General features: G+C 43.0%; 1 protein-coding gene across 1 annotated transcript in view; it reads right to left on the bottom strand.

The window, feature by feature from the left end:
* EXT2 (exostosin glycosyltransferase 2) overlaps positions 1–9,147 on the bottom strand; it is a 75,701-nt gene extending 66,554 nt beyond the window's left edge. The window contains exons 1-4 of the mRNA XM_027704415.1: positions 9,094–9,147; positions 6,681–7,240; positions 6,419–6,508; positions 1,331–1,447 (exon numbers count right to left, since the gene is read on the bottom strand). Coding sequence (XP_027560216.1) covers positions 1,331–1,447; positions 6,419–6,508; positions 6,681–7,216 — 743 coding nt within the window. The 5' untranslated portion in view covers positions 7,217–7,240; positions 9,094–9,147. The remainder of the gene's footprint in view (positions 1–1,330; positions 1,448–6,418; positions 6,509–6,680; positions 7,241–9,093) is intronic.
* Positions 9,148–13,152: the final 4,005 nt, after the last annotated feature.

Genomic DNA, 13,152 nt, shown 5'->3' with positions numbered 1-13,152 from the left:
TACCAAGTAAGTTTGCCAATTACACTAAACTAGGAGGAGCTGTTGACTCCCTTGAAGGCAGAGGCCCTGCAGAGAGACCTCGACAAATTAAGAGGGCTGAGCAATCACCAACCACATGAAGTTTAACAAAGTGACAAATTCTGCACAAGGAAGGGAGCAACCTTGGATGTATGTAGAGACTGGGGAACAGAAGGCTGGAGCGCAGTGATGTGGAAAGGGACCTGGGGGTCCTGGTTGATGCAAGATGAATATGAGTCAGCAGTGCCCTGGCAGCCAGGAGGGCCAACCATGTCCTGGGGGCATCAGGCACTGCCTTGTTGAAGCAGGTGATTGTCCTGCTCTACTCTGTGCTGGTCCGGCCTCACCTCAAGTCCTCTGTGCAGTTTAGGGCACCACAATAAAAGAAAGATATAAAGCTCTTAGAGATAGTCCAACGGAGAGATATGAAAGTCAAGGGCCTAGTTGGGAAGCCGTATGAAGAGGGGCTGAGGTCACTTTGCTTGTTCAGCCTGGAGAACAGGAGACTGAGGGGAGACCTCATCACTGTCTGCAGCTTCCTAACGAAGGGAAGCAGAGGGACAGGCACTGATCTCTTTTCTGTGGTGATCAGTGACAGGACTCAAGGGAATTGTATTAGTAGAAGTTTAGGTTGGATAATAGGAAAAGGTTCTTCACCCAGAGGGTGACTGGGGACTGGAACAGGCTCCCCAGAGATGTGGTCATGGCACCAAGCCTGACAGAGTTCAAGAAGTGCTTGAACAACACTCTCAGGCACATGGTGGGACTCTTGAGGTTGTCCTGTGCAGGGGCAGGAGTTGGACTTGTGGGTGGGTCCCTTCCAACTTAGGGCATTCTATGTCTCTAAAGTCACAACGTAGGTATAGCACACTTTCATCATTGCAATAGTGTCTTTTGTCATTACTTTGCCTTTAAGTATCCTTAAATAAACTGTCTGAAGTGATAATTTATTAGGGAATCTATATTGCTTTCAATTAATGCCCTGATTTACTTATACTTCAAAGAAATCAAACATATTAGCAACTACTTCTATTTATATCCAAAATATCTTGTCAGCTCACTGGAAATATTGAATCTAATTCTACCAGAAACACTGTCATGCTGTCATATTTCACAGTTCCGTTTCTGGTGCGAGAAAAACAGAATCACTCAAAAAAAAATCCTCAATTCATAGCTATATTGGCAGATGAGCCAGGACTATTAGCATTGGAACCATCAGTTATAAAGTTAGTAGCTATATTTATATTTTATCATCATCAATACCAAACATGATATTGAATATACTTTGCCAAATTCATGGTGATTACTTTACCCTGGTCCTCTTTCTGGCAGATCTACTTCTGCCGACAATGGGCTGTAAACAGGAATACTGACGTCGTAGCCTTGCCGGTAAGTCCATGTGGAGAAGCCTCCACCAGCCAACAGAGCTCTGGAAAATAAAAGAAAGCAACTTTGAACAGAGAATGTGTAACATTCAAACTCCAGTAATTCACTGCTTGTCATTACCAGAAAAAGAAGATGCATGCTCTTGAAGTCAGTTCTTCCCTCAACTTTAGTCAGTGGCATTTGTCCATGTTGTTTTTAGGTTCACTTTAGTTTTCATGATCTGAGCATACTGCTAGATTGGAACTAGTCACCAACAGAATGCTTACATTTGTGTATGATCACTGAGGAATGGACTATTCTTGTTTTAATATAGGGAAATTTAATATATTGCTGTCATTATGATAATTTTGCAATTACTGAACTTACCTGTCCTAAGTCAATTTTAATTTAAAGAAATACATTCTGAATTATTTATACTAGTTAAGATATTCCTTGATACCTGCACTAAAATAGGGTATGGCACAACTTCCAAAATGTTAGAGACATGCTACACTTTGGATACAAATGATGTACAATAAGATAGTAATTTGGCATTTCATAGCAACTCTGGACTTCTCAGGCCGCAAAATACAACAAGTTATTTGCCGCTGTATTTTCAAAGTTATCATACAAGCTAGTGAAATTTATTTCACTTTTATATTACACAAAAAATTCTATAAACAGGAAACAAAAGTACAAGAAATCTGCATGTTATGAAATGAAGTTCTAACAGCTTGGGACATTATGTGCTAGAGAGCATGGAAGTCATCAAGGATTGATAAATTAAAATGCAATTCAACCTTCCAACAGGATGACCCTCACTGTGCCTTTTCCTAGATGGAACAATCTTTTGCCACCCAGAAGTGCAGAAGACAACAATGTGTACAGAAGAAAGCAATATATCATTTACAATTCCAGAAACAAGTTTGTTACTATAAACTATCACAAATCAAGCTGCTTTGAAATATACTATTAGAGGACAGCAGCTTTTCTGTTGCCATTTCATCTCCAGTGACCAGGTGGCACCATGAACACATTATCCTAGTTCCAAAAGAAACTCAGACTCAGCTTCTTTAGTGAGACTTCTCAAACAGCTGATCAAACTTTCAGTCCTGTGTCACTTAACAAGAGGATGTGCTATACTTTCAGTTGCCCCAGGATACTGAGTCTTCTTAAGGTACCATACAAAGTAGTCTGGACAAAAATATTTCTCAACTCCAGTTTCTCTCCTTCTCTGTGGAAAGAAGCAGAACACAAATACACCACTAGACAAGGCACTACAGAAAGGATCTTGAGGAGCTGTATGCATCGTTGTAGCTATGACTACAGCCAAAAGTCTTACTATCACCAACCTGCACCCTGCCACAGTTCAGATCAGAGCACCCACACGTCTCATCAGTAATCAGAACAGACACATAGGAACAAAAAGTCAAGGTGAGACTGGAAGAGGCACTCACAATCCATTAGCTGATATTCTTGTTTTCAGATATCACTGAATGAAATCCTTAGTATGGTGTCTGGAAAAACAGTTTTTCCACGACTGTTAGACAACAGATTATCATTATATCTAATTATCACCAAGACCCATCATTTTTTCCCATCAGAACAAGACACCCTGGATGAACACCAGTATGTTCTGCCTGGTCTAATTCCGATCAGATGTCCCACAGGATACTTCACTTCCTGTTCTGTCTGGCAGCACGGTTGTTCAGTGTTCAAATACTATGATTGTGCTTTGCCATAAATGTGACTGATTTCACTCAAGTAGTCAAGGCAAACACTCTTTGAAGATCCCAGGCTCTGGATTAGAAATTCTGGATTGGAGATGCATTTCAGCTTGGTAACTACAAAATCGAAACAACTTGCCCTTTATTACTCTTCATTCAGAACACAAGCAATGACAAGAGCAAAAATCAACTTGAGAACAGATGATAAACCAAGTATATGCTCAGTTAGAATTTATACTCAAAATCAAGTGATTATTTTTAATTCCCTTCTAATGCTCCCCCATCTCCCTGCCTTTGGTGACATGTACAATGCTGTTAGAACTAGGTCTCACCCTTGAAGCTGCATGTTCCCTGTCTTATCCATACTAATTCAGTAACAAGTAGGGAGAAAAAAAATTGGCTTGGGTGTTGCTGTTCTTGCACTTTGTATCCCTCTCCTCTTTTTTACCCCCCAGCCCCCAACTGGGAAACCAGAATCAGATTGTTTTAATTGGATCCGGTGAAAACATGGCAGCACCTCATCAGCCTTGAGAAAGCAGGTGTGTGTCATGCAGACTTCTACCTAAATAAACCCACAGGGAACCAACACCAGTTAAGTAACTCCACGCGGATTTTCATTGTACAGTGCAGTAAGGGAGTAGGAATATTAACTCCTAATGTACTCAAGACAAATAATCTTTAAATTGCACCAATCAGTGAGGAATGAGCCTGTTTCTGAGCAACTTTTCATCACTTTTCAAATATTGATCCTTCTCTCTCTGCATGAAGTGCGCCAGCTGGCCTCCACTCTAAAAGTTTCTGCCCAGCTGCCAACAGCAGCAGCTTTCTGCCAACTGAAATCCAATTCACAAACTGCAGCAGAAATAAATAAAAAGTATCTTAGTTTGTATGTTCAATTCTATAGCTACAGATTAGCTTTGCAAAAGAAATCCTTTCAACATCATTATTGTACCAAATTCAACAGCACCAATTAACAAATAATATAGAGCTTATGTTTTAAGTTTCATAGCAGGAGATTACATGCGTTACGACAGCTAATACCAGCAACATAGTCTCCATGCCCACAAGGCAGACTTCCACCTTTGAAATTATGGGATAAAGCCCTTTTATACTGTCTTTGGAAATTCAACGTAATGATTTAATAAAGAAACAACCCCTTAGTGAAGTGCCTTAGATAAGAACTATTCCAGATGTAAAATTATCATAGAACTCTATTCCCCTTTGTGCACAAGGTCTTACTTTACCTGGATTAATATTCTGCAGAAAATCAACAGAACACAAATCTACCAAACCTCATGATCCACTGCCATTCAGCTATTTATGATCTCTGATACATGCTGACTGTAGAAGGCAGGCCACACTCCCTGTGCAAACTTCACAAATACTACTTACGTATTTCACAAAATTCCACAAATGCAGTCTTTCTGGAGTTGTCTCGGTACAGTTCAGACAAGTCACTGAAAAACAACTGAACTCTACCAACATACCTTTAATTTGACCAGCAGCCACTCACCCTGTGATGCTACAAACAACTGTCTTTCACACTTGGTTAAGTACCCATTCTGTAGTGCCTGCAGACATTCTCAAATACAGAAAACACACTCAGGTCACTTGTTCAGTTAGACTTGAACTAAGAACTCCAAAGGTCTCCAATATCATACTGAAAGCTCATACTGCATCACTCAGGCCTTTCCAGGACTAGGTCCACACTAGTCTGTGACTTCTTTCACAGCTCTCTTGCCTTCACACCTGTGACCTGTGGTACAGGTTCTGTACATGGAATACTCTAACTGTTGGCTGCCTACAAAAAGGAGTTTCCACTTTTTTGCTGTCCCAAGCGCTGTTATTGCCTCTCACACATATTACAGCTCATGATCATACAGCTACAGGGTGAGTCAAACTGGCAAGTTACAACAACAGCTGTATGCCAAAAAAAGATTTTAGCTTTTTACTTAAATTACTGAGCTTTCCATGATAGCATGAAAAACACTTAGGACAAACACCTACCAAAATAATACATTTCCTGCGTACTAAACTATATAAATGGAGATTTGAGATGAAAAGAGTAAAAAAACCAAAAAAGTTTTGCAGTAGATCTACGGCATTCTCTCAGTAAATCCACTTCTTCAATAGACACATGCATCCATAAACATGCAGTCCATCCCATTAACCAGAGCATTCTCAAATGAAAATTATCCTTAAGAAGCATAAATCTAAGATAACAAATGCAAGTATCTACTATGAGATTAATAGGTTTTGTTGCGTGAGACTGATGCTTGACTGCCCTCTCCAGGCTAACCCACATACATACAACATATTTCATGCAGAGAAGTAAAAAACTAAACCCTTACCTCACAATGATATAATTACAATGAGCAAGTTTACTCTTTAAACATGTCCAGAAAAAAATCTGTTCTGGCACTGGGGGATGTTTTAAATTTTCTTTGCTGTAAAGAAATCAAGATAGACTCCACACACAATCACCTCAGCAAAGATCCCATATCTCAGGCAAGATTTTGTTGACATTTAGCAGGAGAAAGTTAACCTTGACCTTCAAGAAAGGCACTGGTTACGTGGGAGCTAACTTAGCAGAACTAAGCACACACAAGCTAATGCAGTAGAAACATATTCAGTAACAGTATCTAAGCGAAATAAGTTTGTCTTCCTCTTCTTCCTATTTTCTTTGCCTTACCACCTCTTTTCCTCTTCCAAAAGTAAACTATTCTGCAAGTGAAAATGGAGTTCAGAATTTATGCCTTTTAAGTTCCTGGCAAATATTTTCAAAATACACTTACCAGAGAATAACTAAGAGCATTTGTCCAATTACTAATACAGATTAATTATTAAGATAACAAACACAACTGAAATTCATCATAGTTTAGCTGCTTTAAAATGCCCTGAAGTACCTGACTTCTATCACAAAACTGCAGCTACAATCATTTTTGAACTTCTAATTTGCATCAAATGGGACATTCTGTAAAGCATTCAGGTTCAGTAACACACCAGATCTAGGTCTAACCTCAAGATTCTCCAATCTTACAAGTCCAACACTTAAAAGCAAACAATTTCAGCCACATCCTAAATAAAACTGAGGATGGGGATAAACTTTCAGATTTCAGAAGTAAACACCTGTTCTGTACAAGGCAGGGACCTCTTTACTTCCCTGTTTGAGAAGTAAGAAAGTCATATTACAGCTTCGTAGAGGTTAAGGAGCATATTCTTTGATGTTAACGGCCCTTCTGAGCTTGTTGCTTCATCAGTGGCATTTAAACCCAGATCTGTGCACTCAAACACAGCACAACGCATACCTATCTCTAGGAACATCTAGGGCAGTGTTATAATCTGGTGGCCCTCCAGGCAGCATATTGAAGAGCAGGTGATTTGTGCCCCGATCCCACCTACAGCAAAAGAAGAAAGAGACAGCAATTAGAAAGGTGTTCTCTGCATATAGACAAATTCTGTCAAAGCCTAGCTCTGGCATGAACACACTGCATCCTCCTCTCCTGCATTAACCTTAGTTTTTTCCACTTTGTGTTCTTTAAATTCACATACTGAAGTTTCAGCATGTACCTGGATAATTGTGCCAAAGCCTGAGCTGTCTCCTTGATACGAAGCACGTTCTGATTGAGGACATCTATAGATGGCACAAAAAGGCAGGCCCGGTTGACATCGTCAGTGTAGAATTCACTGTCAGAGATGGCCGTTAGCAGCTCATTGTATTCCCTGGAAATGGTGTTGCTCACTGCCGCCCCAAATTCATCCACATACTTTTTCAGTGAGTAGATGTACACCTTGATTTTGTTTTTGGGATTGAAGCCGCATCTATAGACGTCGAAGCAGGTGTGCATCCTACAGCTGAGGTCTCCCCGCTCAGGAATGGGGCTATCAGCAGGAAGCTTGACCACAGGCACATCATGGACGCTGCGTTTTTCAACAGTCCAGTCACTGGATGACTCAATCGAGTGAGGCCAGAACTGAAACATTCCTGTGGCAATTAGACCAAGCAGAACTATAGAAAAGAGAGTGATATAATAGATGCGATGCTTGGTTTTCATCCTTGGGATGAGGGCTGGACCCCGGGTGTTATATTTGGTCGACGCACACATAATGGAATCAATTATCTCTTGTCTCTACAAAATAGAGAGAGAGGTTTTAGGATGAAGTCTAGAAGAGATACATCGTTACCAAAATGCAGAGAAACATCCAGTTAGCCCTTTCATGGAAGGTTCCTCACCTCAGCAGATGGTAGTAAAGTTTCCTCAAATGCTCACATGTCCCACTAGAATGTAAGATGCCAACCAGGACTGCCACCAGATCATCCAGGACAAATTGAGGATGATCTGCTGGGCCTGGTTGTAACAAAATGACGTTGGCCAGTTAACAATCACAAGTCAGAAAAAAGGCATGGCTTGGGCAGTGAGGGGAGGAGGAAACCTCAGACATGGCAGAGCACTGAGATCCACTCCACCTACAACCATAGTGAATGGTGAATCCCAATTAAAAAAAAAAAAACACTTATCTACAGAAGAGAAACAACTTGGATACCCTGCAAAAGGCTTATAAAAGGGCATCACACAGAATGAAGGATCATGATACCATCTCTAAGGTAAAGGTGCTTTCAAACTGAATTTCATAGCAGCCCCACAATATCTGACTAGAATGATGGTAACTACTTCTGTCAAGAAAAAGGAATTAATTTGTCATCTTTGTCAATATGCCTTTTGGGGCAAAAAAGTGTTCTATGAGCTGCCAGTGCAGCCACATTAAGAAAAGCATTTAAATAATAGTTCACCATAGTCTGTACTACAGTTGTAATGAAAAACATGATGCAATCTCTAGTATCGCAAACAACTGTCACACAAATATTGTCATCTTTGCTAGTTCTTACAAGTTTTTACACACAGAATTGTGGTTCCTGCAGAAGGCAATTTACATTAACTACAGACTGGAGAATTGGCAAAAAAAACTTGTTTAGGTTTCTGACTAAAACTTCCATAACAAATAAATTCAAACTGAATTCTCCATGGTGAGAGCCTTTTAAAAGTAGTTTAAGTATGTTTTCCAGAAAAAGAATGTGAATGGTATAATTATGTGTTTTCCTTTAGGACAAATGGGATGTTTTCTTGCTTTGTAAGCTACAAAGAAATTCTGACAAGTCAACTGTCCAGCAGACAACAAGTATGAATAAAATAAGTATCAATGAACAAAAGAAGTAGCAGTTTCATTATCAAACAAATGGTCTTTATAACAAATTGGGTTATTTGGAAATTCTTAACTAAAGACTGTTAGGATAGGGTGGCTAACACATGACTGTACTTACACTCAGTAACACTAAAATAATCTGAGATGCTAATAAACATTCCATTTTAACAGCCGCTCTCATCAATTTACATCCACGTTCTGACTCTGGAAGAAGCTTCTAAAGCCTCCTGTACAGGGCAATACCTGTGTGATGCTGTTATCAGGACAGGTGCCAGAACGCTACATTACTATCAGTTTTATAACTAGAAACTTTCCTTACGCTTCTAACTCTTAACGTCATTCCTCCTTCCTGACACAGCGCCAGAACCACCTGCGTGATGACAAAGACCGCACATTTGCAGTGAGCATTTCGGTCACCCGGCAAACCTGTCCAGACCCGAGCCCGGGGGGAAGAACCCTCAGCGGAAGGTACCTCTCCATCCATGGCCAAGTTCATTCACTCTCACACAGCACACGGTCCATTGGGGAAACAAGGCGTACTCGCACTTGGAGTATTGGAAGTAACGGGAACAAGACACAGCAGAGAGGTGGCAACAACACTACGGGACATACGGGATGCAGGACGGGACGGGCCGCCCCCCGAGGGACACGGCGGGCGGGCCCAGGCCGGCCCGGGACACCGCCGGCAGGAGCCAGGCCCCTGCATCGCCGCGGCTCCTTCACCTCTCGCTCTCCTGCCCACCCGCAGGGACAGGAGGCCACCCCCGCCGCCCGCACTCACCTCCGCCCGCAGTCGCCGGGGCCGCCCGGCCGCGCCCGCTCCGAGCGGGGCCCGCCCGCCCCGCCGCTCTGCACCGCCCGGCGCCACCCCGCGGCCGGAGGCCCGCACTGCCGGGGGCCGGCACTGCCCCTGGACCGGCACTGCCCCTGGGCCGGCACTACTCCGGGGCCGGGCGGCGCCGCCGGGAGCAGCGCCGAGAAGGGATCCATGCCTGTCGTGCGCCAGGGCACGGATGGAAACCCGCGTTTCACGCTGCCAACGGCCCCAGGTTAAGGCCGTGCCCTCTTCTCCTGCCCTCGACAGCGCTGCCCACTGTACGCCCCCTCGCAGCTCCCTCGCCCTGGCTCCCCCCGGAGCCTGTTTCATTTTGGGGAGTTTTCTTCCCTGTTGGTGATTTTTCTTCCAACACTGCTCCGGATTAAGCCCCACCCCGGTGGGGTGTCTGGCTGCAGCATTTGGGAAGGCCTCCCTGCTGACGGGACGCTTCTCCGGTCAGAACAGGCACTGGGACAATGCTGGTATTTGCCTGGGTGTGCAAAGTTTGTACTGATGAGCCACCACCACCCTGGCTTTCAATACATTTGCATTGTTGGCTCACTTTCCTCTGGTTCTGTGCACCTTTCCAAAACTATATTCAGCTTTCTCATTGACCGAGGACTTTTGGGTCATGTGTCACTTTCCCACCTGCTGGATTACACTACTTGAGTGAAAAAACAACCCAAATCTACACCTTCCCCAAACATTTCTCAAAAGTAACTTGAATCAATGTCTCTCCTGACAGAAGATAGAGGAGGACAAATTTGTTGCATAAAACTCGAGCTATGTGGGAATCACAGACACTGATTTCATTCCCAAAAATGGACGCTGACTAGGTCTATAGGAAAGAGGGAAAAAAAAAAAAAAGTTAAGTAAGATCACAGAATCATAGAATGGTTTGGGTCGAAAAAGAACTTAAAAATTATCTACTTCCAACCCTTCTTCCAGGGCAGGGCAGGAACAGCTTCCAGGACAGGGACACTTTCCACTAAATCAGGTTGCTCAAAGCCCCATTCAGCCTGACCTTGAACACTTGCCAGGATGGGGTATCCACAACTTCTCTGGGCAACCTGTGCCTCATCAACCACATAGTGAAGAAATTCTCCTAATATCTAATCTAAATCTACATCCTTTCAGTTTAAAGCCATTCTCCCTTGTCCTATCACTACATGCCTTTGTAAAGTCCCTCTCCAGCATTCTCATAGGCTCCCTTCAGGCTGCTCTAGGGTCTCCCCAAAGCCTTCTTTTCTCCAGCCTGAACAACCCCAATCCTCTCAGCCTGTCTTCATAGCAGAGGCTGATACTGCAGCTGAACTGTGCACACTACAACGGTACAGTGGAGACGTTCCAGCAGCAGCAGTGTAGTGTCCCTGCATGTGGCACCCACGTTCTTTATCCTTCTCTGCTCTCTGGGCTGATACACCCTATGTTTTGTGCCACTGAGGTGGAAACAGGGATTACTTTGTATCTCTCACCCTGTAAACAGTTTTTAACTGTTACAACTGTCACTATTTCGATGGGTACAGTTTATCAGTAAACAGTTTTCAGCAGTTTTCAATTGTTTACTGGTTTCTCCTGTAAAGCTGAGGACATATATGGGCTGTTTGAGGAGTAAGTCCTCTGTTTCGTAAAGCTGCAGGTCTCCAGGGAACATTGCCACAGCCTTCCTCTGGAGCTACCAGAGGTCAGTGATATCCTGCCACAAAAATTTCTCCTGCTGCAGGTCCTTCAGCCACCTGATTTCAGGGCCAGAAACATCTCCAGCCTCATACCTGGTCTCTGCTGCCTGGGCTACCAGGTAGGCCAGCTCTGCTCCTATCCTGTAATCTTTTGTGGTTTAAAAGACTCTTACCATGTGTATCTCATAGTGTCAGCTTTTGGTGGCCTGAAATGTATTATTCTCCTCTTCAATTTTTCTTGTAGTCATTTTTATGTATTTGTATCTTATGTATAACGGTGAGGTGGTGGTGGGCTATCCTATAATGTGTGATTGCGAAAGGATAAGAGGTTGCACCTGTCCCTGCTCCAAAACTCTAAACTGAGTGTCTTTCTCTCTGTCACACACGCACTGAGTACAGTGTCCTTAAACAGTCTTAACTGTCCGCAATGGATTAGTTCTCTTTCATTTCACCTGCCCTTGGGAAAACAGCTTTCTGCAAAGCCGTCCACACGCACGCACAGAGACAGCCTGGTACTCCCACAAGAAAGGCAAAATGCTGTCACTGCAGTTGCTTTCTCTTTTCTTTCAACCTCTCCTCATACACGTTGCATAGCAGGTGATGTAGCATTCTGCTCAGTCTCACTGATACCTTCTTCATCCTGTCTGTGACATTCAAGGCCAATGACAGAAAGCACTCACAGATCTTAAAGCATCTTCCTGAGTGCTGGTACTGGCTTCTCCCTCCTCCCAAGTGCAAGCTACTGAGGTTTGTTAAAGCACATAATGTTTCCGGGTTTAACCCATCAGCTTCAAATTGCTGCGAACTGTGCCATTCATAAATCAGAAGCAGGAACTCTCCTTCAGGAGGTAGAGTGGACCGTGTCCAATTTTTTGTGAATTGGAAGGGGTACCGTTCATGTATTGGGGCTGCCAGGACGAGCGCTGGATCTCTGCAGTTATGGGGTTCCTCAGCATAAACCGTGCCTGGATGTGCCTGAACCACAGAGGGGGGTCCCCAGCCCTGTCGCGTGACAGGGACACTGGCCGGTCCACGTGCGGCGGGGGGCGGGGGGTCACCGAGCGCAGCCTGAGCCAGCCCATGCAGTGCCCGCGGGCGCTTCCTCCGCCTCCCTGCTCTGCCAGGGAGAAGAAAGTGCATCGAATCAATTGTAGCTGAAATATTCATGGAAACCTGATGATCCTTTCATCCCTGTAGGAAAATCTGGAAATCAGTGCAATTTTATTAAAAGCTAGAATTAAACAAATGTAAGCAGCATCAGCTATTTTATTTCAAAATCACAAGAAAAATGGAGGATGTAGTCTGTTTTGATAGAGATTTCCCTGAAACCACATCAGGGAGCCTGTTTATATTCTAGTGATGTAGCTAAGCCAGACAAGTCTGCAGCACAGACTATTTTTAGACTCCAGGTTGCCATTTATAGCTTGTAAAAATATTCATCAGCATCTGGATAACAGGCTATCAATTTTTATAAATGCACAGGAGAAATCAGATATTTTACCTCTCTTTGCTTTGCCCTTTTATGTCCTGTCTTATATGGTTCTTTGGGGGTCATTTGGAATTTGTTTTTAAGGGCTTTACCATCACACCATACATTAGCCTGCTGTCACATACAGCATCCTGTGTTTTCTGCTGGGATGATCAGTACACAGAAGAGAAAGAAATGTTCAGAGAACCTTCTGTTAGTTATTGTGTCTCCACGTATGAAGTAGCTGCATGTGAGATTATGGTGCACCTTATGCAGTCAGTGATGAAAGCAGCACATTCTGAAAACACCTTTATAATAAAAGGAGATAATTTTAGAAGGCAAATATGAAGGGGAAAACTAATGGATCGAGGACATCTTTTCAACCTTATTTTCAGCATATGGCATAGCATAACTAAAAACTCATAGCTCAATTTATTCCTCTGAAAAATTTGGTAATGGTTACTGCCAATATATAAGGTACTGAACTAAATGAGTTTCTATTATAAAAAAAGCAGAATATTGCAACAGCCTTGGTTCGCTGTTCCAGTTTAAGTCTTACAACCAAATGATACCCTCATTTATAGCAGTAGAGTTTTTAACTAATCTGATCAATAGCTAGCAGCCAATTGCATGGTTCTATCTATTGATCCAGACCATCATACACTTCCAATGCTGCTCCTTTGTGATGGATGGCACTGGTCAAAACAGTGATCTACCTTATGTCTGTAACTCTACTTCCTCTATTGCCTTCCTGAATTGAAAGGAAAAAGCTGAATATACTTCGGAGATCTGCTGCAATAGCAACCACTGAAGGATGTGAGACACAGGAAGATTCAGTTAGGCAAGAGTTCCCTTCAAAGAAACTATAACGTAGCA

The sequence above is a fragment of the Neopelma chrysocephalum genome, unplaced genomic scaffold (genome assembly GCF_003984885.1).
Source record: "Neopelma chrysocephalum unplaced genomic scaffold, ASM398488v2 Primary Assembly neopelma1_24, whole genome shotgun sequence".
Classification (NCBI taxonomy): Eukaryota; Metazoa; Chordata; class Aves; order Passeriformes; family Pipridae; genus Neopelma; species Neopelma chrysocephalum.
The sequence above is the reverse complement of the archived record's forward strand: the minus strand, read 5'-3'. Positions and strand labels throughout refer to the sequence as shown.